This window comes from Glycine max, chromosome 16 (assembly GCF_000004515.6).
Source record: "Glycine max cultivar Williams 82 chromosome 16, Glycine_max_v4.0, whole genome shotgun sequence".
NCBI classification, from domain to species: Eukaryota; Viridiplantae; Streptophyta; class Magnoliopsida; order Fabales; family Fabaceae; genus Glycine; species Glycine max.
In genome coordinates, this window is record NC_038252.2 from 31784509 (window position 1) to 31810322 (window position 25814).

The following is a 25814-nucleotide window of genomic DNA, read 5'->3' on the forward strand; positions in this document are numbered from 1 at the left end:
AACATCTCCAGCATCAAGACTTCATCTATTTGCTCAAAACATCTTCATTACATCTCTACATGAGTCCTAAGGTTGCACAAATGTAAGAAACTAGATGATATTATGCTCTGACTTGAAGAGAAGAGAGAAATTATATTTAGAAATTTGATAAGATATGCCTTAAATTTTAGAGATTGATTCAGCCTTCACATACATAAATAAAATGTGTCAATCAATCCATAATACACAAGAAAAGATATTCTTCCGATCTCCAATATATATCTTCTATGAAGCTAAAGGCAGCGCACAACTAAAGCAACTAGCCATGGAGAATGACTCGGATCACTCTCTCTCTCTCACACACACACACACACATATGTATGCATATCAGTCTATATCACTCGTTCTTAGATTATATGGCAACAAATCAAACTGTTTTAAATAAAATGGCGCAAAGAAAAAAGAAACAAACATTTTATTGGGAAAGAAAAACAGATGTGTTTGTGATCTATACTATAATGGGAAGGTCACCAAAAGAAGTCATTTGCATCTTTACACAACCATCAAGCAGATCGTATTTTCATTTTAAACATTTTACAAATTGGTCTTGGGTTTGACACTTCCAGTTCCAGCTACGCGCCTTGTCACTGACCGCATGGTTACAAATTCTTCTGCAGCCGATGGGTGTATTCCCACCTAGATGAAAGAGTCAAGTGAAAGCAATCAGAAAAACAATAGCATGTTTGGATACAAATACAAAGGTAGAAGTGATTCTGAGAGCTTTTCAAAGCATCTCTACTAGAAAAGGCTCTATATTTCCTATAGAGAAACTTTCAAAAACACTCATGATTACTTATCCAAAGAGGCTCGAATACAGAGAACAAGAAAAGTTCTTGCAATGTTAAAAACGACCACCGAAATATAGAGGTTCTATTTTGATGGACTATTTTAAAAAAAATTACAATGAGTAAATCTTAAATATAAAAGGGTAACCAAAAGGCTTAATTTTGACCGACAATTAGCTAATAATTTATTTTTATACTAAATATCAAACTTTGTGTCGTCATGTAAATATAAGTTTCTTGTACTCCATCATAGTTAAAACTTTTTAATGATGTATAAAAATATCATTAAGTGATGGTGCAAAAAAGTTCAAAAATTAAATCCAAAATAGAGGAAAAAAGAGCATAGAAACAAGAATTAATGGGACGATAGTTCCATCGCAACCATCTACTACATACAACATTGTGGAATCATGCTTGCTTATCTTTATAATTTGACTCCTAATAGAATATAAATTAAATGGCAGAATCATGAAGCCTAAAAAACTTGGATTTAGATTTTGCAGAGGATCCTAGAATTATCAAACAATAGTTAGCTCTTCAAGAATTCTGATTTCCCAACAAGGACTAATTATAATGCATTTTATACCAATTCAATTATTAGGATAATCAGCAATATTATTGTTCACTTAAATTGATATTGTTTTGATATGAGCAGGAAATTCAAGTTGCTGTCTACTAGCACAATTGGAGAATATTGTGGTTTGGAAGGTCTCCAGTCTCCACAGCTGCATTGTGGCTACAAATGCAGTAGCATTATGCAATTGTTCGCAATTATAGTAATCACGATGCAACCACACACTATTCGCTGATCAGAGAGAAGAATAAAACCAGTTTTAAATTGAAGAATCAATAAAATCCCCCCAGACCCCAGCCCCCCACCCAGTCTCCCTGCTCTGCTATCATGAATCATCACTACATGTTCTCATCAAATTAAAGAAAACATTTGACACCAGAGAAACAAACCCACTCCTGTTATCTCTGGTATTCTCTGATAACTCACTGAGTAATCTAGTATTACTGTTTCTCCCTTTTTATCTCTGCATTTTGCAGCGGTCAGTAATTGTAAGCAATAAATCTTATGGTGTACACTTTATAATTGTTTGTTTCTCTTTCCATATTGCATTAGGCTATTACAGATTTCTTTATTTCATGTGTCCTCTTTTCTAAAAAATCTGCGTACTTTATCTCAGTAATGCAACACTCATATGTATTGAAGCATTCTTTGCATTATCTAACATTATAGTTTCTGAATAACCATGGTACCATATACCTTTGCACACTGCATTTTCCAACACTTAAATGTTGACATTCTTGAGCAAGTATTTCAGATAGGTGAAGCCAATTCCAGATGTCATTATATCATTTCCCTTCCAGTAAAAATATCCCATCACTGCCTTCAGAAGGCAGGAGAGGAAAACACAATCAAAAAAGCTGTGAACTTACCGTGCTATCAAACTGTGCCTTGGTAGCTCCACACTTCAACGCAACAGCAATACCCTATCGATCACCAATATTAATATAATTAATTAATAATAGATACAAAGAATTGAATATAGCAAAAGCACTGAATAATAACTTCTAAAAGCAGGCCCATGGACAGAAGCACATAGCATATGAGATGCATACAAAACTATAGATATATCAATATCATCAATGTTATAGTTATTATATAAATTACTACTAATTTGAGTAAGGGAATAGAGCAACCACTTCTAAAATTGTGAAAATTTCTCTTTTAAATTAAGAAACAAATTTTGAGAGCAAAATAACAAAACAGATCATATATCTGCCATTATTCTAAAACAGAAAAGGATAGTTAAAATAAAGAATACAAGGTTACTCCAGAATAACGATGTAGTAAAAGGAAAGTATAATGTACAAAGGTTTCTAAACAATACAATATGGTGAAACAAATAGGATACCTGCATAATTTCAGGTGCATCAGGCCCACACATTGAGGCTCCGAGAACCTTATCTGTCTCAGCATCAACAACAAGCTTCATAACAGTTTTTTCTTGTCGCCTATTTGAAGAATATCAGCAACCATAATCTAGATAAGAAAGTTATGCTGCAAAGAACATAACTAATACTGGGTCCAACTGAGATTGAAGAGCATGTGATGATAATAAAGGCTATCACAAATCCAGATTAACTGTAACATTTTGATTCTTAAAATTTGAAACAAGATTTGCAGTGGAGTAAATAAACAAAATCAATGCCTAAAGGATTTAAAATGTATGTACCAAACAATATTTTCTATAAAAAATATTGTTCTCTGATCCAAGTTATCATGAATTCTGCAAGTCATTGATTTGCAATAAAGGTGAAGTGGGTGAAAATTCCAAGTCACTACACTTACCCAGAGATGGTATTTTTCATAGGATTGAAGGTTGATGTAAAAACCAACAGATCCCCATTGGTTTGCTCTATTGCCTGCTCCTCACTGAGACCAACTACAGAAAGTGGTGGAATGCTGCAGAACCACAGAAAAGAAACGAAATGGTGAGAGATAAAATTGGGAAGGAGATATACCATCATAAGTTAACATATTCAAAATAAGTAATCACTGCTAAGTTTTATAATGCAAAAGCAACTATACCTGAACACTGCATAGGGAATATTACTGTAGTCTGGCTTGATTGTTTGCCCACCAAATACAGTTTTCTGCAAAACAAATATGTTAAACAACAACAAATAATATCATCATTAGACCAATCAACTGCAAACTCCTCCCTACCCAGTACATAAATAGGTATTCTTATCCACTAAATATCTGAATACTTACAGCAAAGTACGATGCTTCCATCAAGGCCACCGGAGTTAGATTCATTCGGTTTGTGACATCACCCACAGCCCATATGCTAGGTATGCTTGTGCGGGAATACTCATCCACCTAAACACAAAGGATCGCAGAACATTTAGAACTGAGTCATAATCATTCTCTAGCTCTTAAACAATTGTTCAAATCAATATCCAGTCATTGACGAAAGCATATAAGATGATATAACCTAAAAACCAATTTGCTTCAGACATTGTATTCCCACTCACTTGGGAATTGATAAGAGAATGCTTCATTATACAAATATTTTGCCTAAAGGTATGTTGGGAATAAAAAATATTTAATGTATAGATTTGATTAGGATTTGATTTATAGCTATTGGAAAAAACCCAAGTCCCACATTGGCTAGAGATAAGGCCAAGATAGAAGATATAAGTGGGGGACAACCTTTATCCTATGAGTTACCTTTTGGGCTTGAGTTAGGCTTAAAACCCACATTCTAGATGGTATCAGAGCCTATCCTAGATCCATTAAATGGACCACCCACCTTGTCATCCAGGCACCAAGTCCAAAAAGTGTTGGACATGAGGAAGTGTATCGGGAAAAACCCAAGTCCCACATTGGCTACAAATCAGGACAAGATAGAATATATAAGTGAGGGGGCCAACCTTTACCCTATGAGCTAACTTTTCGGATTCAGTTAGGCCCAAATCCACATTCTAAGAATAGGAAACATATCTGATTGAGGGGAAACTTAGTCTCCTCTGATTACGTGTAATCATTACTATTAGTCTATATAAACAAGCATCCACCTTGTACTCTGACACATGGTTTTCTCTCAATTATCCCTCTGTTTCTCCTATTTTACAAGGTAGTACTTTCCTTCACCTTTTCACAAGGCACGTAAACATATAAGTGCTTTAACTTCTACTTGGAAGGGATTAGATATACAAATTCATTTATACTTTACAATTTCTCAGGAGTTCTCCAATAAATTGGCACACCAATCAACATGGTAACCAAATTATGGCATTTGCAGGTTGGTATTCCAATAGAAAACAGTCTATGTTTGTATCTATATAACCAGCTATGAATACCACAATCTAGTATTATAGAATCACAATGGATCCACCTATCATCCAGATGCTGAAATGAGAATAACTTTTTTCTTATTAGATTTCATGGAATCAGGTGATTAAAGCAGAGAAATGTGAACCTTTATTGCTCCAGTGTTGTCAAGCTCAACACCTACAGTTTCTAAATTCAGCCTCTTAGAATTAGGAGCCCTACCTGCAGCAACGAAAAAGCACTTGAGAGATATAGAATTTCAAAAGGCAAGCAAAAATTCCATGGACTTGCACAATGCATTCTACCCCCAACCCCCAAAACATAAACCTTGATACATTATTCGTTACTTCCATGTAAAGTTGAAGTGTGATATTCCAGTTCTATGCTATGCTAGCATGTAAACATTCCATATGAACAGATCAAGATATCAAGTATCAACAAACTTGACAGATGATTATACAAAAAGACACCACCAAATATTTAAATTAACAAAGATACTATTACAAAGTATGAGATGAGCCTAAGGAGTTTATCAGGGCACCATACACTAGATAGTATTTTAGCATGTGCATTTGCGCGGGATAAAATATTTACTTCTATATAACTAGACCTGACATCATTTTTTCTATAAGTGTGGTTAGTTAGTTTCTGAATGCTTCTTGTGACAGTCATTATGAATTCTCTGACACATTAAAAATGCACCAGGTAAAGGATTATTATATGAGGAGAAAGGCAACACAAAAATCAATTGATACTCTAATGCTGACTGTGCAGGATCACTTTTAGCCAGATGTAGGATATTATGTTTTTATTTGAGGAAACCTAATTTCATATATAAGCAAGAAGTAGAACATAGTTACAAGATCCAGCGCAGAAGCTCAATATCGTGCTATGGCATCAGCCGCATGTGAGCTTACATGGCTTAGACAACTATTCCAACAACTAAAATTGAAAGATATTGAGGAGATAAAGCTTATATGTGACAATCAAGTTGTAATTCATAGTGCATTAAATCTGGTCTTCAGGAAAGGACCAAACACAAATTGATTGTCATTTTGTTAGAGAAAAAGTGCTTTCCGGAGAAATTGTGGAGTGCATTTCACTGAGACCTTTAACATCAAAACTCAAATCTTAAGAGTTAGAAAATGGGTTATGGGCCTAACTCAACCCTACAAAACCGACTTATAAGGTGAGGTTTATCCCCCACTTATATACTTTAATTTGATCCTATCTCTAGTCGATATGGGACTAAACCACCACCCTTAAGATTACGCTTCAGGCAACCCACAAAGAGGCCACAACTATAGCGGGCTAAGGGGTGCTCGCAATTAAGGTGGCTATTCCAACACTCCCAATCATGCCCATGACTTCCAGCCTGGAGCATGCCAAATGCAGGTGGCCCAACAATGGATCTATGATAGACTCTAATATCATCTTAGAAAGTGGTTACAGGCCTAACCCAATCCTACACTACCAGTTCATAAGGTGAGGGTTTTCCCCCACTTACATACTTTAATTTGACCCTATTTCTAGTCGATGTGGGACCAAACCACTAAACCAGCACCCTCAAGGTTGCACTTCAGGTAACCCACAAAAAGGCTGCAACTATGGAGGGCTAAGGGGTGTCCGCAAGTAAGGTGGCTTTTGCAACAAAGTGATTGATTTTGTATTTATCATTGTACCCAACTTACCTATTATAAATAGCATTCATGTTTGTGCCTCCAAGACACAACGTTCAGATATTTCTTCTCTATAGTATCCTTACCAGTGGCAAACAGTACAGCATCCGCAATCAGCTCTTCACCATGATCTGTAATAACTTTAATGCCGTCCTCTGTTTTGATCAACTAAAATAATGAAATTTGTTACCATTAGCTAAGCCTCCAACCAAAGCAAATGAAAAAGTTCTACAAATGTGAGGTTGCAAACCCCTAAACCCAAAGGAAATACCTGTGTCAAATTGGTCCTTGGATGCAAATTAATTCCCCTGCCTTCAAGATTTCTTGCCACTGCAGCTCTCATTTCATCATCAAAACCTCTGCAACAGAATTTTATTCAGTGGGGAGTAAGGTATGCTACAAACAGCAAAAATGATGTTAACAAAAACTAAGGAATAATGAGTGTTATCAGAAAACTTCTATTGACCCGTAAATGTAATTACAGAAACAAAAAATCATTCCACAGATCAAATCCCCACTTTGGAATAGGAAAAGATTGCTGTCTCAAAAGTGTGTATACTATGAAACTTACGTTTTAGACAAATGAAATGTTAAGCATTAGAATTTCTACAAACAAAAACTCTCCTATTTCTAGGTAAGAATTATGTTCTAAATAAGTTGAGGCTTAAGCATTTTCCATCTATCACAAATTCTTATTGTTGTTTTCCTGTCCTTTCTGGTATCTTCCTCTTTTCCCCCTCCATATTCTCCACTTCCTTTTCCTTATGATTTCAGAGTAAACCCTAACTAATTTTTCAACTAAACTTCAATGTACATAGTTCTGATACTATACCCTATGTTTTAGAAAGCCTGTAACATTAGGACGATAAAATTATAATTGTCAAATCCCTCATAAGTCATAACTATAGACGTCAAGAAGCAGTGAAATTATTAGAATTTATCTTATTTTCCAATCACGACATATTTATTTGGGTAAGAGGCACTTAATGCCTGTAAACCAATATTAAGTAACAATGCAACTTTTGTGTCCAAAGAATGTCAAATAATGTTGAGGTTAATGCAAAAACATTTCTACACAAGTTAAATACATGTCTACATTGATTTGCTAATATTAAAACTTAAAAGCAAACTAGGGGAAAAGGAGACATAGCCATAAGGCCCCATTTATGATAACTTAAAACTTAAACACAAGATGTACACCGAAGCCAAACCTCAGTGGAAGTTCCTTTCTGAAAACTAGATCAACTGTGGAACCCATGCCACGCCATATAGATGCAAACTCAACTGCAATATAACTGAAAAAAAATATAAATTAATCACCATGAGATACTAAGTAGTTAAACTTAAAACACATAAGAAGACATACACACCCTCCTCCAAGAACCACAGCATGTTTTGGAAGATCCTCTAAACTTAGTGCCTCGTCTGATGTTATACCCAACTCCTGCACAATCAGACAACAGCAACAACACTCATATTACAAACATCCTAAAATTTTAATTAAGAATGTGAACGTCAATAATATATCAGAAGCATTTAAGAGTGAGGGACAGTGGAACGGTTAAAACTTTCCATTAAACCAAAGTTTAAAAGTCCAACATTCCACACAATTTCTTTCCTGTAGTCAAGCATTTGAAGGAAAGTACAAAGATAAATTAAGTGAAAGAGGTTTTTTTTTGGGAGAGGGGGATGTAGGTGTTAAATGCAAGGATTTGACTGTATCTAATGATGACCTTGCAAGTTATTGTAGAAAATGATTCAACCATAATCTAAATTATGTGACCAAAAACAAACAGTATTTTGGCAATAACACTAATCAGTAATATTGAAATGATAACAGAACAAACAATAACAAAGGGTGTGATTTCATAAACAAAAGATATCATCACTTACTGAATTTAAGTGTTCAATACTGCAAGGACTAAATGAGTGAGTGTATCACTTTTTTCAGATGTTTCTCATTTCTATCACTGGACTCAAGATAGCTCTTTCAAAATTTTATGCACTGAAACCTAAATTTATTTGTTCAAAAAATTACACACTACATTTTTAATTAACTTTTTTAGTCAAATTTATGTTTTTATTTCATTATATAAGAATTTCAAATTTAGAATAAAAAAATATAAAATTGTGATAAAAACATCATAAGGGGTAGTGTTGCATACATTTCCGTAAATTATTTGGCAAGCATTTTATACAGTTTTAAAAAGAATTACCATGAAAGCATTTGGTGTTTTCATAGCAAATTGACTGTTAGCATCATGTTTAAATTAATACACTAAAACAATTATTGAAGTACCATCAGTGAAAGATATAAAGATCAAACCAGTATTAAATAATGACAGCAAGGAGAGAGAAAGACCAAAAAAGGGGGACAGACACCTAGCAGCAAAGAAATGTAGTATTATCACATTCAAAATTAATACAGGTTATTTAAAAACAAAAAAGGGTCAAAATGAAAGAGAGAAGGAAGAGAAAACACCACTGCAGTAATGTTTGATTAGTGTTGTAATTTTAAGCAAAAATCTGAAGTATAATTTGTCATATTAAGTCATGAAAACTGAAAACTTGTTCTCTCCATGCAGTGCTAAATTTTTATTTGCACACCTAAATTTATAAGCACCACCAGATTAATAACATCACAGATAAACTAATATTACATAATACACAGTTAGAATATAATAAAGATATATTTACATTATCTTGGAATATACTGTAGATCAATTAACTCATCTAAATCAGGAAGCAATTTAAGATGTTGTTTCTTAATTTTGTTATATTTCATGTCCTTTTCATGAATTGTTTCCTTATTTAACTATTGTTATAATTCTTGTTACATTAGTTTCCTCAGACTGTATTAGTAGTACTACCCAAGTACTTGACCTAATTATTAGAATGAATAGTCTTAGGAGTAGATTATGAGCCTAACTCAATCCTACAAAACTGGCTTGTAAGGTGAGGATTGCTCCCCTATATACTTTAGTTTGGCCATATCTGCGGTCGATGTGGGACTAAACCACCACCCTTAAGGTTGCACTTCAGGCAACCCCCAAAGATGCTGCAACTAAGGCGGCTTTTCCAACACTCCCACTCACGCCTAGGACTTCTAGCCTGGAGCGTGCCAAATGCAGGTGGCCCAACAATGGATCTATGATAGGCTCTAACACCATATTAGAAAATGGATTATTGGCCTAACTCAATTCTACAAAACAGGCCTGTAAGGTGAGGATTATTCCACCCATACATTAATTTGACCATATCTCTAGTCAATGTGATACTAAACCACCACCCTCAGGGTTGCACTTCAGGCAACCCCCAAAGAGGCCGCAACTAAGGTGGGCTAAGGGGTGTTAGCAATTAAGGCAGCTTTTCCAACAAAATAGAACCAAAAGTATTAGAATTTTTTTTATCACATTATTATTACTACATGCCATACAAATCTAACATCTTATTGTTCATAGTCTCTATTTGTTATTTTTCTCCTACCATAATCCTAAACTTGTAATTCTTATTAGCATGTACATATCAAATATTATACTCACAAACAGAAACAATCATGTAAGTAAGATCATTTTGCAATGATATTTCAAAACAGGCAAATTCACCTGTCCAGGAATATTTGGACGTTGAGCCCTGCTGCCAGTTGCAATCAATATGTGCTTTGCTGTGTAGGACAATTTAGTGCCATCCAATTGTGTCACCTCAACTTCATTTGGACCAACTATCTTTCCCTCGCCTTCAAATAATTTAACCCCCCAATTGGATAACATCCGCTTGTAAAGTCCATTTAATCTGTTTATTTCATCTGTCTGCAGTTTGACAAACCAAGGTTATTGAACAACCAACAAATAAACTGTCTTTTTGGTACTAATAAATCGTTTTCTGCTTCAATATAAGCAGACAAGCAGGATGACATGTATGTATAGTTTATAACAAAGCAACATCAAGAAAAGCAAAGACAAATCCAAACTATATCTTCAAAAATTCTTAAGGAAGAGATACAAATCTGATTTAGATACAAGAAAATCAAGAAATAACAATGCTTTACATTATTAAACATAAAAGAATATCTTGAACTACCTTCTTTTGCAAGAGCTTCTTCCAATTGAAGTCAACTTTCTCACTCAACTCCCACCCATAATTCCTGGCATCCTGTCACAATCATGCTTTTAATGGATGATGATCTCAGAAACACTTAAAGAATATCACAATAATTACGAACCAGCATGAATAAAAAATACAAAGAAAAAACCGATACATTTTCTGATGGAATATAAAATTAAATCACATTTGCATAACATATTTTATGAGAATGTGAACCAATCCTACTGTAACTACATCACATCAGATCTGATAACATATACCTTTAATAAGTCCTAGTAGCTTAAGATGAGACACACGTCCTGAATTTAATGTAGTACAGGAGCACTGAGATAAGATAAGCTTTAAAAACAAAAACACTTCTACGATTAGATTTCTTTTTAAAACTACTATTTCTAGCTTTCTGAGAAACACTAAAACTGATTTTTTTTTTAAATTTCTTATTTTCCAAAATTTATCCAATCATCATAAAAAATTTCAAAGTTATTATTTAAAGATTTAATTATTCTGTGGGTCCCCACACTTCTACCAAATTTCAATTAGGTCCCTGAACATTTTTTCCCTTCAATTGGGTCGTCATGTCTAATTGTCATTATGAAAAATTAACTGCAGTCACCTAATTAGAGGGGTAGATGGTGGACTAGTACTTCTAGAGTGTGTTGTAAGTACAACTGAGTCAATTGTGAGAAATTTCAGCAAAGTTTCACAATTGACTCAGATGTGCTTACAACACATTAGAAATATCAATCCACTGCCCACACCTCTAATTAGATGTCTGCAGATAATTTTTCATGACGGCTATTAGACGAGAGGACCCAATTGAACAAAAAGTAAAAGTTCAGGAACCCAATTAAAAGAAAAAAAAGTTCAGGGACCTAACTGAAAATTTGTAAGAAGTATGGGGCCCGAGGATCAATGTAACATTTAAAAAAACTATTTTTCCTAAGCTTAAACAGACCTTAAATTATTATTTTTCAGGGATATCAAAAAAAGATCCTGTCTATCTCTCTATCTGCCCCCCGACCCACCCCCCTCTCTCTCTCTTTATACGGTAAAAAATTTACATCTCTTATTTATCTTGGATGTGACAATGAAACAAAGTACCAGAGTTAGTTGATATACAAATTCATGTATTCATATACTTTTATGAAATAAATAAATTTTAAAACACGAGATGTTCTTGTGCAGCCAATGAAATATAAAAGTATCCTTGTTAAATATTTAGCTCATTAATCAAGATGAAGATGGTGATGATTTATTGTGTTTTATATGAAAAAAAATAATTAAATAGAGAATAAGTAAAGACAATGGGGCAAGGCTAAAGTATCCTTTAGATCTGAATAACGTAAAAGGAAAGTAGGAATGCAGCAAGGTTTCTGAGTCCCTTTGCATATCAGAGATGGCAGCTCTGTTGTTGTCTCAGGCAGAACACCAAGACAAGCTAAGAGCATAACCCTATCCCAACACATACTTGGGTTCAATACTGCAATGAAACAAATTAGAAAATACACCCATTCCATGGCAGCTAGACACATCAAATAAAAACAAATTGGAAAAATTACAGCAATCATGCTATATATCCAGTAACTAATTCATGTTGACAGCAATTCATTTTAAGAACAAATCCTTACCTCAAGATCACCTCCAAAAGATGCTCCATAGACCAAAATCTTTTTGGGAACACAACCACGAATAACACACCTTTGAAATTAAAAAAAAAGAAAAAAGCATTTTCATTAACTACTCAGTAGTTGAACTAGAATAGATATTTATAGAGTAGAAGTGACTCTATTACACAATTATCATGCAAATTCACAGTAAAAAAAGAACAGCAGAAAGCTAAAAAAAGAAATATATGTGTACAAACAATTTGTGTGTGCTGATGTTAAGTTATAGACCAAAACTAAATGATTACTACATCATGTTCATATAAATGCAAACCAGCATATCACATGGAAATTAAATAAAAGATGAAGAAATAAGACTTTGAATAGTTGGTCTATATCATATAAATCTTGGAGTTACAGCATAAAGAGATAGTCAGGGTATGCTTCCCAAGTATATGTGTATGACTATTTAACCAACAACCCAAAACAACATCTCCCTAGGTGGAATCAGCTACACGGATCAATCAATACCATTGTACATGAATGGTTTTATTATCTAACAAGCCCCATCTTGCAAGTTATAGGGATGGTTTTATTATCTAATAATCAAGATATTTCCCCAAAGTTGATTTCAGCAGCCTGGAGAGTGGAGACAATTCAAAGTAAAATACAACTACAACAGCGAGATGGGCTGGGTTTAGCTAGAGTTGGAGAAGGGTACTGTTACATGGAAGAATATAGCTGTAAAACATTTATGGAAGAAAGTACCCTTAGATAGATCAAATTGCAAAAGAGGATCTAAATAAGATGTTCTGTCTTTTTCTTTACTAATTTATGTAGCTGAGCCCAAATATTAGGTTTATATACTATTGAATGTGAGTACAATCTTCACAATCAACGAGAAAAACTGAGCAAGTAAGTGCACACAAATTAATTTAGCAAACCTGGGAACAAAATTTTATTAAAAAAATAAAATGAGAAAAATCTCCCAAAAATCATATTGAGTAGAATCAGGAGATACATAAGAGCAATGTGAATATATGATCTAGCAAAAGGCAATCCAGAAACAGAAAACTACTAAAAACTGAAAAAAAAAAATTGGGGCCTAATCATACAGATATTTCTTTGAAAAGCGTAGTGCACATTACTTAAGATTTGACAGAAAGCCACACCAAATTAGAATTTTAATTTATAGAAAAACATGTGGCTGGCAACTGACAAACTTGGAAACAGCCGTTAACATAAGGAAAGCACTTAAGATACTAGCTTTAGAACTAATGTAACGTAAGAACTGCGACAACCCAGCCATTATCTGAATACTAATCACATAAAAAATAGTAAACAATGTAGTGCAAATCAAAAAAGAATTTGAAACCCATATCAAAGTGGAGAGTATTATCAAAACTTCAACCATACACGGAGACATTTTTGTCAACCTCGTGTCATTAGCAAGGAATGTATGCATTAAATAAAAGAGAGAGAAGAGGCGGAAGAAAATAATCTATGGAAAGGAAAGAGATATCAATTTCATAACTATAACTTACGTTCCACCGACTCCTCCAATTGTTTCTGAACTAATTGGATGAAATGGAAGCTCACAAATCCCCACCTTCAGACACAGGTTGCATAATACAATAGAGAAGACAATAAATCAGTAAAATACGTAAGAGAATAACACCCAACAACAATAATTTGAAACTAGCTTAAATATTAATAAAAGTTCAAGTCCTTGCGTACTAGTTATATTTTAGTATTGTTGGAACTAAAATAGGCAACTAAAATGGGCACAACTTGTGGTCATTTAAAAGGATATTGAAAAACTGTTCAAATATTTACAATAATCCCACCACCCTCCAAAAATCAAGAAAAGCTTCAATAGCTCAGATCCTCAAATACAAAACTATTTTCAGTGATTAATCATCTTCAACACTAAAACATTAGGTGTTAACTGTTAACAGCACAGTTACAAACCTTAGCTCCAAAATTGGATGAAAATCTAGCGGCACGAACGCCACCACTTCCAGCCCCAATAATAAACAAGTCGAAGTCAAAATTCGACACTTCTTCTCCACCACCTTGAGCCAATTCAGCTTCACCATCGATAAGCATCTTCCTAGCCATCGCAATCGAACAATCCGAACTAAATCTAAATCATCCTCATCATCAACAACAACAACAACAGCAACAACATCACAATCGCGAAATGTCAAGCCAGTTAAGAAATCAAACACTGCGAAACACTATTTGGTTTCCGAGAAAAACAAAGTAAAATTCAGCACGCATCGAGATCACTACATTGTTCACGCACGCACGCCGCAGCAGAAAACGACGGAATAATTCAAAGAAGAACGAGAACAAAATGAAAAGTGCTGCAGTTTCAGTGTATTCTGGATTTGTTTAAATCTGTTTAATTTTCCCGAGAAAAGGAAATGGAAAATTACCTGCGTCGTCTCGTAATAGCAGTAATTAGGTTTGCGAAAGAAGAAACGAAAAAAATAAAAAACAATACTATTAGTATGCAGAGAGTATATATACTAAAGAGAAAAAAATTGCATTCACATTTGCATGATATGACATAAGAGATGATGCGGTAATAACTCGTGTGAAGGAGCCGCCACGGATTAGTCCAAACCCCTTTATTATTATTCTTCTTTAATACGAAACCTTTTTATTTCTCCCACAAAATAGTCACTACTCTGTGGCAAACTTTTTAATTTTATTTTATTTTTCCTCATGATACCAATATCATGATTTCAAATTTCTTTTCTTCTGTTTAGTTTTTGAGTAGTGTAAAACTTTTCTTCATTGAAGCTTAAACCTCATTATTTTTTAAGCTCTTAATGTACTATTGGCACTATAAGCATCCCAAGTTCCAGACATTTGCGGATTTACCTTCCCGGTCCAGCTATATTTAATAGATTGAAGACAAAACATTAGAATTTGGTGATGGGCATACAGGGTATTAAATACCAATAAGATTGGTGATGTGATATTAGGTTAAATTTCTTTAAATAAAATCTTGGATTTAAGTCTTATAAAAAAATATTCTAGGTAAAACTTGACAAAAATGATTACATTAAAGATAATCGACTTGTTTCTTCGACAAAAATTAATCATGATGAAAAAAAAAATCAAGAGATTTAAGCATAAAAATACCGGGCATTAAAGGTGCAATATTAGGTGATAGAATCTCCTGTTGGCGACTAGGGTGAGATCTGGGCAACTAGTTTCTTCCATGATTCCAGCATTCACTACCTACAGTAAATACTACTACTAAAGATTAATCATTTAATGACAAAGTTTAGTAACAAAACATTATTTGGTAAAAAAATGGTAAACAAAAAAAATATTTTCATCACTAATTCTAGCGTTACTAAATTTTAGAAACAAATTAGTAAAATTATGTTCAAATTCTTTTGTCCTTAATTTTAACCTTTTGAATAGTGAAATGTATTAGATTAAAAACATTAAATAAGATATGTTTATCTAGAATGCAAAGGAAGAAAACTATGAGTTTGACAACTTTTCTTTTGACTTTAATATTCTAAAATTATATCTGAATATTTTCTTTTCTTCTTAAGGTCTAAACTTTAAATCATGTAAATGAAAGCATAAGGGCTAGAAAAAAAAATCTCTTAAAATTAACTCATCTAAATTTGAATTAATCAACACTAAATATAATTTTTAAAGAGAAAATTTCAATATATATATATATATATAGACACACATATATCTACATCTACATCTATTAAAAGTAATTTGTTTTAATAAAAATATATTTTCTCTATTACTTTAGGCGTATACCTTTATTCAAGAAATAATTTCATAGTTAAATTCTTTAATAAAAAAAAAGAGAGAGAAGAAGAAATAGTTAACCATATGATACATAGAACATAACCCAAAAAATGCTCAAAAAAGTAAATGGTCAAACTGGCGCACATGAATCCTAGTTTTCAAGATATAGAAAAAAATGTTCTCCAGCTTAACAATTTGTCTACGGCAAGCTATAGATGATATATCATATATTAACTTAGAACTTCCTTTTTCTTTTCTCTATATTTTTTAGTTATCATGATAATGTGCAGAATATTTAGCGATTTTGTCCATGATTATATTCTGTTGGGAAATCTAGTTGATTATTTTTACTAGACTCTCTTTTCTCAACCGCATTTTAAATACAAGCATACAAACAAAGTGATGCCACTTCAAGAAATTGCAAAACACAATATTTATCATGGTAGATTTAGGTCAAAAATATATAAAGCTACGTCCACATCCCTTGCCAAAATCAACATATTTTCTTCTAATTTTGACGGCTCTATATAAAGATTAGCTAAGAGGAGTTTAGCATGACGTGTTACAATATTTATTACATCAAATTTTCCTCCTACGAGAGTCTCTTGAGGCACTTCATAAGTGTATCTGTTTGTTCAGGCTTCCCAACAGTCACACGAACGTACCCTTTCAGCTCTTTCTTGTCATAGTGACGAATCATCACACCCATTTGTGCTAGGTCCTCCTGTGAACATAAAGAGATAATGTCTCAAGTTGGCGACAAATTTGGTTAACTGCATTCCTAAATGCCAAAATTTCAAATGAAACAATCTTGCAATAGATCTTTGATGGAAAAAGTTGAAACAAAAGGCTCAAACATTACTCACAAGTCATAAGACAAATGCAAGCAATACATGCATTCTAGCACATTCTTTACTATTGGGTGAGATTTATGTAGTCTTGTTAAATGACCTAAGTCTCACTCCTTATTTAGTAAATACTATGGGAATTTCACCTAATCTTCTCAATGAAAAAAGATTTTTGAAGTGGAATAATAACATGTATAAGAAACACTGAAGATTGAAGATGGCTAACCCCCACCAACTATACATCAACCACAACTCGCACTCCCCAAAGGAAGAAATGGACTAAAGGAAAGAAGAATCCAAATCTCTATACCTCAGTCAAGTCAATTGAAATTAAAAGAAAGCATATTCCCCTATTTTATGTTGAAAAACCTAGATAAGAAAGAACTATTTGGAAATTAGCGTGTGTTCAATCCTCCTTATAAATATCTCTCCAATCTATGCAAATGATGTGACTGTGTTGTCATGATCACATGAAAAATTGTGTAAAGCAAACTCTTTTCTGGAACAATTATACTCCAAATGCATGAAATTAAAAGAAAAAAACATGGATGCCCAAGAAAATCGACAATTTGTATGACAATGCCGGTAATAGTAGCTGATAAAATGTAGACATTTAATGATGATTATTCTTGGTACCATCTGATATACTGAATCCAGCATATTTCTAAAATTATCTTTTGGATAGCCACTTCTCACGATAAAATGAATAAACACATAATAAAAAGCAAGGCAATTACATTGTGTAAGTAGGGTTATTTCATCAGCAAACCTCAGGGTAGCAAAAATATTAGCAAAACAACTATTCTTCACAACATAATCACCATTATTTTGAATGTGGTCATTATCCTAAGAGATCAGAATTGAAATTTTGGGGGACAGGAAAGATGTCTGTCAACTTAAATACCAAACGATGTGTCAAATTGCTCACCAAACAATAATCATCCCAAATATTTATAAGAAAATAAAGAAATAAAGAAAAACTAATATGTATGAAGATATGGAAAGGAAGGTACCTTTAGCTTCTTTGCATCCTTTCCTGATGTAACCTCACAAAGAATGAAGTTAGAATGGCTTGGAAATGGCCGGAGGAATGGAACTTCTTTCAAAAGGTCATAAAGTCTCCCTCTTTCTTTCAACAAAGCATTTTTTACATTCTGTAAGTTTAGACTAACACATTAGCTTTCATTTGTGTTGAGAATAATAGCATGTAATAAATGTGTAAACATGCAAGGGTACTTAAGTATTTTGAATATCCTGTAATTGCTCCCAATATACGTATATTTATCACAGTGCTTGACCCAAATTCTGTTATATCAAACTCTTACAACAACTTTCAATAACCATAATGTACTAGGGGATAATCAATTAACATACATGTGTTATATGCAAAAGAACAAAAGAAAAACCTCTAGATAGGTAGGATTTTGCAATGCTGCACATGCAGAAATTTCAGCAGCAACAGATACATTATACGGCTGCTTTGCTCTCCAAAGATACTCAATTATACTCAAAGGAAAAGCTCCATATCCCACTCGAAGTCCAGCTAAACCTGAGACAATTAGAAAATTATGCATTTAATGGTTCAGATTAGGACAAGCAACTCCAAGCCCAAGTTATAAAGTAGCTTCCCACTCAATATAACAAATCAGTAACAGGATTTTGTACATATCAATTCAACAAATATATGAAACATAAGTATCTAATCCATAAACTGAAAAATTTACAACAAAACTTTGATTTTGTAGAGAGAAGTGTTGTTGGCTACTCAGCTCCAATCAATAGAATTAGGAATTACTTGTTGGTGTGAGTTGTCATTTAAGGAATAATTAGAGATATTGCAGAATCAGTATCAAATCCCCTCTTTTAAGGGTCAAAAACAATGTTAGCCTTAGTGTATTACCCAAAATAGAATCCATGATTGTCTCAGTGTACTCTTATATATATTTGTAGCTGTTTCATCAGAATATACGAAATAAAATTAGAGACATAAATTCCCTTTTTATCATTACTCAGTCATTCAGATCCATCATAAACATTCTGCTTCCAACTCCAATACTACAATCCTACTTTGTCTAAATATATAACTTCTTTGGCTCTTGGTCATAATGGGATTCTATCTAGTCTGCATTGATTTCAGGATCTTTTACCGACATGTTTTAGATAATTTCCAGCTGAATTTCTATCCAGTTCTGATCTCCTCTGCATGCATATTTCTGGTGCGCTTCAAATAGTTTAAAACAACTGTCGAAAGTCCCCTCCCCCCCCCCCCCCCCAATCTCATCATTCTGACAAGCTCAAACCTCTGTTTTGCCATCAGTGACTTTTTCCAACTTTTTTTACCATTGTTCACCAGTCATTAGCTTTTCTGATCACCACCTTCCAGATCTAGACTGCCACCCAAAGATCAGCAAAACTCCATCAGGTCCGGCCCAAGAAGAGTTCACACATACACACAAGACCCAGCTGTCAGTTTTTGCGATGTGTGGCCATATATCTCAGCCATGCATGCTTCAGCCAGTCTCACCATTGCCAGATTTGTGCAGCCCTCCTGTCCGAAATCGGCACATGGTTTATCAGTTTCTGGCTTGTGACCCCTTTCTCAAGTTTTTTGCCACGGCTTGGTACCTTTTACTTTCTCTCCTTGTTGACCTCAACTCAAATCTGCCCTCTTTGGTTCAAATCATACGAAGTGGGATTGCAGAGGAATCATCCTAGCCCCATGACTTTCCCAGAGAAATCAGCCTGGCCTAATGGCTATCCTAGAAAAATAATCCCGTCTCTGCAGCTTAACCTGCAAATCTTCTTGATCCCACCATTCTACATATTTTATTGTTTGATTTTCTGAAAAGGCAAGTAACAAGCTGAAAGCTTAGGAAGCTTTGGCTTGAGGGGAAGTTAGAATATATGAAAATATTATATACCTTGGAGTATCTTAAACTATCCATTAGGATTAGTTTCCTTATTTCCCCATTATCTCCTAGGATTGGTTATATTTTTTTTTGCACAGCAAAAATAGAATTTAATTTATAATAAAAGACAGTACTAGGTGTACTGAATTACAAACAAGAGAATACAAAGGCAAAGATGAGCCGAACCCAACTAGAAAAGCCAAATTATGATTTGTTTGCCTAATTAGTTAGGAGTATGATTAGTATAAATAAGGGTTAGCAGTCTTAGTTTTTAACTTTTTATCAATCTATCAACACAATATAATACATCTCAGTTAATATCAATTTCTGTTTCATTCTCTTTTATCTCTCTTCCTCCCTTTATACCTAAAAACTCCATAATTTCAACAATCACCAAACACCCCAATTTTTCACTGCTTAGTGCTTGCTTTGTCAAAACTACATCGATGTTCAAGTCAATTATACACTCTTAAACACTAGTATTCAGCTTAAAATTGAATTATCAGTGTTTTTGAATAGCGGCTATAGTAATTTTAGTAAATAAAACTTCCATCCCGCATACTCAGTGTAAGTCCAGTTTAACCTAAATCCGCTAGGCCCTAATCCTTGTCATAATTCTCCATAATAAAAGAAACTGCAAAGAGATTATACTTCATACCATAAATTAAAATACGGATCAATACAATAATGTCAATTCTCAACTAAAATGCACATATTAGCATGTTGACAAGATGCCTGAAAAACATAGTTTTATAAAGTCTGACCAAATCTTGCAAGGGAACAATTCTCAAAAGAAAAAAAATATTATAATAAGGGAACAACATGAATTCTCAGTTCATATTCAACTTTACTTGTGTAATAGGTTAAGATAAAAGCATAAGCATACCAGCTCTTTTGCTAAATGTCCGAAGAACAATCAAATTATCATGTTTCTTCACCCAACTCATCCTTGATTCAATTGCTGAAAACTCAATGTATGCTTCATCCAGTATCACCAATATAGGAAGCTCGAGTATTTTTAAGAGAACTTCGTCATCAATTATACTGTCATGAAATTGTTAGATTAATATCTACAAGATCAAAAGCTAACAAAGGAAACTCAAATTTCCAGCATATTAATGGTACAACAATCATCTCCGGTCTTACTAAATCCTGACTTCAGATTGTTAATGAAAAGGAAATATAGAAGGACTGCCTTCATTATGGTACAATTTCTGATAGGACACTGTAATATTGCACACTAAAATACGCACTATTTGTATGCAAATACATCTGAACCTATAATCCACTACAATATTAATAAATGTATTCCTAAGAGTAGGTTGGCTAGCCAAATCATATTAATCTGTTTGTGACTGAACAAAAGCACAATAGAAATCAAAAAGAAAAAAGTGCACAAGGAACTAGTTTTAAATGGGAAGATCTGTGGAAAAACAAATTAGTTGAAAAAGAAAACACTACAAACATACAACTCCAGGTACCCTTTCTAACTATTCACTCTAGAGTAAGAAAGGATAATTGACAGTTACCTTCCATCTGGATTATTTGGAGATGTTAAAAATATGCATTTGGGCTTCTCTTGTTTAACAACTTCAGCAATTTGTTCAACATTCAAGCTGAAATCTGGCCTCCTTGGAACTGCAGTTTAAATAATGCAGATGGTTATGCACATCTAACACGGCATAATAAGAAAAATCCAAAACACAGTAAGTAAATCATAAACTAATGAGAAGACAATGAATAATAAAAAATTATAAGGATGAAGCAATCAAAAAACCCAAGATCACAACATAATGTTTCAAGAGATATGAGCCACAATACAATAGTAAAAAGGTTAATTTGTTTAGGGCCTTTTGTTTTACAATGGACAAGCATGGCAAGATTCACATCATCATAGGGACAATTTTATCAGGCAAGTCTGAAAAGCTAAAGATCTGCAATCAATTTCATGAGAAATCCCTTTACTGTCTAAGGTTCAATCAGTTGATATCTGTTTCTCATTTGACAAGTATAATATGATCTATATTTTTTCACTAAAAAAGAATAAATTTTAAAGCTGTCTCTAGGTAATGTTATTCTGACCTTTGATAACAAGTGCTCCATTAACCGCAGCATCAAATTCATACATTGTGAAGGTCGGAGGGCAGTCCACAATCTTGTCTCCAGGATCCAGCACACAACTGGAGTATATATGAGAAGCATGTATGATGGTGATTGTCGTAGCTATGATGACAATTAGCATGAAGAGAAAGAATTTGAGGCTTATCTAAAATACATAAGGTATTGGTTCTAACCGCATGATCAAATCAATAAGCTCATCTGCACCACACCCTGCAAGAATATATTCAGCTTCAAGGCCTGAATCATGGGCAAGAGCTGCGCGCAATCTGCGGCTCTCTGGGTCAGGATAGACATATGGGAATTGCATTGATCCTAGGGCTTCCATGACCTGTCAAAAGTAATAAAGGGTGTACTGTTCGGCAAGATCCTTACATACACTTGAGCATAGCTCAGAAATTAAAAAACTTAAAAATTGAAAGATAATATTTCACCCTGCCATTGTTAAACATCATATTACCAAATAATTATTTTACACGTTTACTCAATAGTATGGGAAATACAGACATAAAAAAATATAATAAGAACTCACCTCTGGAGGGGGACCATAAGGATTTTCATTAGCATCTAACTTCACGATATCCTCAGGCTTACGTCCAAGGCGAGCTGATAAAACCTGCAACAGAAAGCCTCTTCTTTTGTTAATAACCAGCATTGTAGCGGGGAACAATTTTGCCCCACTAAAGTAACCACAGACAAGTGTTGTGGCCCAGAGTTTAGAGCAAATGTTATAAAAATTAGCATCAAATGCCAAACTCCCTGCCTCTTGATGATAGGTAGAGACAAAATTACAGTTAAAAAACTTGTAATTTGAGTGCAGTGCGTACTCAAGCAAGCAAGCAACCAACAAATCTCACAGAATAGAAATACAATTTTATAAAGAAAAAGAATAGACCAAGATCCAATAACGCCACAGGTTACATGAAGAAATAAGCATGTATATTCAATTCTAAAGTAACAAATGCACAAGTAAGCTTCAATAGCTAAGCTAACAGTCGATGAGAAACACATGACAAGACCAAATTCTTAACAAGAAATTCCAAATATTGCCAAGAACACTTCAGGCAAATTAAACATTGTATTGTAGGAGTAGTCACAAGTAACCAACAAAATCAATAGGATTTGACTTTTGATGACACAAACCTCAAAGGGCAAAATGGGCTGATAAGGAGCCAACTTCCTCAGATGCTCTCTGATGAAGGAGTCACCTGTCACCTGCAGGGGGCCATTGTTGACTTGCTCCACAGGAACGGTAGAAGCCATTGCCACAAACTTCCTCTGATTATTCCCCTCAAATGAACAAATGGGTCTTGGTGCCAAACCCACTTGCTGCTTCAGATTGGCGTTGGACTTAACCCAGCACAAAGCACCAGTGTTGTAGAAATCAATCACACCCATTAAAGACTGCATATAAATGAATGAATAAATATAATAAAAAAATGAAAAAGATTCAAACTTGTGCAATTAGAGTAGCATTTCAGATGAAGGGGAGAAAAGGGAGAACATGACATGAATGTCCCAGAAACAAAGGGAAGAAAAAGAAAATACGAGGTTAAGGGAAGGCGTGTGTACCCTGCACTAAAGGGAAATGAGGAACTTACTTGGCAGAGGTTGCTGGAGCCGGCAACAATTTAGAATCGAAACTGAAGTTTTATTTAACAAAAATAAAATAAACATCAGCAAGGGGTAGAGGTGAACCCTAAAAATACACTGTTGAAAGAAAGACAAAAAACCAAAAGCAGAAACACTAAAACAGTAGTTTAAAGAACTAATAAAAAGGTTTAATGGAAAGACAAAAAGAGTTAAAAAAAAACAAGTGGTTCAGATTACTGATAAAAAAAATTGATTTAATTATTATTTTTATCTTTAAATTATTTTAAATAATTCACTATTTGATTTTTTAAAATAAATTAATTTAATCTTTAAATTATTTTAAATAATTCTAGTTGATATTAGAATCATGAAAATGTAAGAATTAAATTGATTCATGCATTTGAGGATTAAATTAATTTATTTTTAAAAATATGAAACCTTTAAAAATTTGAGGAACAACTTGATTCAATTTTAAAAATTGATCAAGTTGAATCCTTTTAATATTAGGGGTTAAATTCAACAATTTAAAAAAACAAAATAGGAGCAAGTTCAAAGTTAAGAAGAAAAAAAAAATTACAATGGGTGAAATGTCTAATATGACCAGTAAATTGTCACGTCAAGAGGAGTTTTTTTATTATTATTATGCGTTGTGCTTCGAAGGAGAAGAAAGTTGCGTTCTTTCCCGACAATGGCGAAATATCCATATTCTGTAGTTTATCAGCAATGTTCTTCCCACCAATCACCACTGCGCCATTTCAACAGTCGTCAAGTACAATGCCAAAAGCACGAGCCGATTTCAAACGAGTCAAACGCAACTCGGACCAACTCGTTCTTCTCCTCCGTCGCCGACGAACTTGCGCGACCTCCGGGAGCCATGGCCTCCGTACCAAGGGGGCGGAGACATCATGCAATCCCTTCGTGAAGCTAGGGTTAAAAATGACTATTCAATACAAATTGCAATTTTTATTAAAATATTATAAGTAAATGGAGTTAACTGTTAATCAGTTCATAATCTCACCGTTTGTTTGTTTTAATTGACATCCAACGGTTTAAACTAACTGCTTCACTCGTGGACCTGTAGAATTTGCCGGAGGAAATATGAATAGTAATGTTTTTTTTTATTTATTTAAAGAAGAAGTAGAAGAAAAATAAATTTAAAAATAAAAATATTGTTTTTCTATTTTTAATTCAAATTTTAATATTCTTTTTCTCCTTGCTTTCCTTTCTTTCAACTAAAGGGAGATCCTTCCTTTTAATTTACTTTAGAAAATAAAATAAGTAAGTTTGGTCATAAATTAAAAATTAAAGTTTCAATAAGAATTTGATTCCTATAATTTAATATTTTTTTCTATATTTTCCTATAAATTATTTTTTCAAAAAAATCCCTATAAGTTTTAAATGTTTCATATTTAATTTCTGTCTTAAAATACTTCAAATTATCATTATTTTTGTTAATGTCAACACGTGTCACACATCATCACATAAGTAAGTAACAATTGATAAATATTTTTATCAAACCCTTATGGACAGATAAGTTTCAGCGCCTTGTCAGCAAGTTGGACGTTTATCTTCCACCAACGGCTCCCACTTAGAGTATTCTAAATTATTAGAATTACTATGTCATTATTTGTATCAAAATTATATCATTGTAATTAGTGTTTTTACTTTTTAGAACTATTTGGATTAACCTGTTATTCATTGTAATTATCGTAGTTATATAAAACATATTATGGTCTGTTTTAAGACACAATTGACAGAAACAATTCCTCCTTTAATTTTATTAAAAAATAAGTTACTCCAAGCACAACGCAAGATTAGAGGATGATATAGCAAAGAAGTTCATAGTGTCAAAGAATACAGAGCCATTTGAATTATGTGTTAAGAGAAAGAAGTTATTTGAAGATGCTTACTTAAATTAAATCCCAGAGTCTATTAGAAAAGCATAACAGTTAATTGTCACTGGCAAGCCTTTCCAAGCTGTTTGACCCATTCATTGTCATCATGATACAATTAAAGAAATAATTGATTGCTTTACTCCTTTATCAAATGATAGAAATAGTACCTCATATTGTTGTGTTCTCTGGCATGCTAATTACAACACAATTTGTGTTATTACAATGTCTTATTCTCCCTATTTTCATACACTAAGAAATTCCCGAATATATATAAAAAACGTAGAAAATTTCTAATTTTTAATTGGTGCTGACTATGGTGAAGTCTGCAAAAATGGACCACGAGCACTAAAAGTAACCCGGTAATTGAAGGTTTTAAACAGGAAGAAAACAAAAATAAAAATATATATTAAATCATTAAAAATTAACTTTAAAATATTAAACAATTATTAAAAGTTTAATTTGGTTTTTTTTTTTTTAATTTGAATCCTCCTTTTCCACAACCAATGATTATTCCTATTCCAGATCAAGTATTTCTCTTTCTCCCAAATCCTTCTAGATTCACTGTCCGATCTTTCCTTTTTTTATAATCAACAACTTC

General features: G+C 33.5%; 2 protein-coding genes across 5 annotated transcripts; both read right to left on the bottom strand.

The window, feature by feature from the left end:
• Window positions 1-439: 439 nt before the first annotated feature.
• Window positions 440-14738, bottom strand: LOC100783766 (glutathione reductase, cytosolic). 3 transcript variants are annotated; one of them, XM_006599381.4, is made up of 17 exons: window positions 14618-14738; window positions 14030-14204; window positions 13603-13667; window positions 12083-12152; window positions 10431-10502; window positions 9956-10159; window positions 7721-7794; window positions 7562-7645; window positions 6622-6709; window positions 6437-6518; window positions 4820-4893; window positions 3610-3717; window positions 3424-3488; window positions 3184-3297; window positions 2747-2846; window positions 2268-2321; window positions 440-675 (listed from the first exon to the last, which is right to left on the bottom strand). In XM_006599381.4, the coding sequence occupies exons 1-17, from the start codon at window positions 14623-14625 to the stop codon at window positions 574-576; spliced, it is 1539 nt and encodes a 512-aa protein (XP_006599444.1). In that variant the 5' UTR covers window positions 14626-14738; the 3' UTR covers window positions 440-573. The 3 variants fall into 3 exon arrangements, with proteins under 3 accessions (XP_006599444.1, XP_003548073.1, XP_006599445.1); XM_003548025.5 differs by having other exon boundaries at window positions 14500-14690; XM_006599382.4 differs by lacking the exon at window positions 14618-14738 and adding an exon at window positions 14354-14492.
• A 1533-nt stretch (window positions 14739-16271) lies between these two features.
• On the bottom strand, window positions 16272-23485 carry LOC100784293 (histidinol-phosphate aminotransferase, chloroplastic). 2 transcript variants are annotated; one of them, XM_014769093.2, is made up of 10 exons: window positions 23330-23485; window positions 22872-23132; window positions 22261-22344; window positions 21905-22059; window positions 21693-21790; window positions 21140-21248; window positions 20497-20654; window positions 18108-18250; window positions 17715-17855; window positions 16272-16577 (listed from the first exon to the last, which is right to left on the bottom strand). In XM_014769093.2, exons 2-10 carry the CDS (start codon window positions 23124-23126, stop codon window positions 16446-16448), a joined length of 1275 nt encoding a protein of 424 aa, XP_014624579.1. In that variant the 5' UTR covers window positions 23127-23132; window positions 23330-23485; the 3' UTR covers window positions 16272-16445. The 2 variants fall into 2 exon arrangements, with proteins under 2 accessions (XP_014624579.1, XP_006599446.2); XM_006599383.4 differs by having other exon boundaries at window positions 23301-23437.
• Window positions 23486-25814: the final 2329 nt, after the last annotated feature.

Excerpts from the sequence above, each read along its gene's own strand:
- LOC100783766 (XM_006599381.4), bottom strand. Across the intron at positions 4,894-6,436 it reads TGCTGTACTGTTTGCCACTG|GTAGGGCTCCTAATTCTAAG; the intron begins GTAAGGATACTA and ends TCGTTGCTGCAG. Across the intron at positions 2,322-2,746 it reads ATGCACCTGAAATTATGCAG|GGTATTGCTGTTGCGTTGAA; the intron begins GTATCCTATTTG and ends GGTGATCGATAG.
- LOC100784293 (XM_014769093.2), bottom strand. The coding sequence starts at position 23,126 with ATGGGTGTGATTGATTTCTACAACACTGGTGCTTTGTGCTGGGTTAAG. Across the intron at positions 22,345-22,871 it reads AGCCCATTTTGCCCTTTGAG|GTTTTATCAGCTCGCCTTGG; the intron begins GTTTGTGTCATC and ends TTTCTGTTGCAG. Across the intron at positions 18,251-20,496 it reads GACATTTAGCAAAAGAGCTG|GTTTAGCTGGACTTCGAGTG; the intron begins GTATGCTTATGC and ends TAATTGTCTCAG.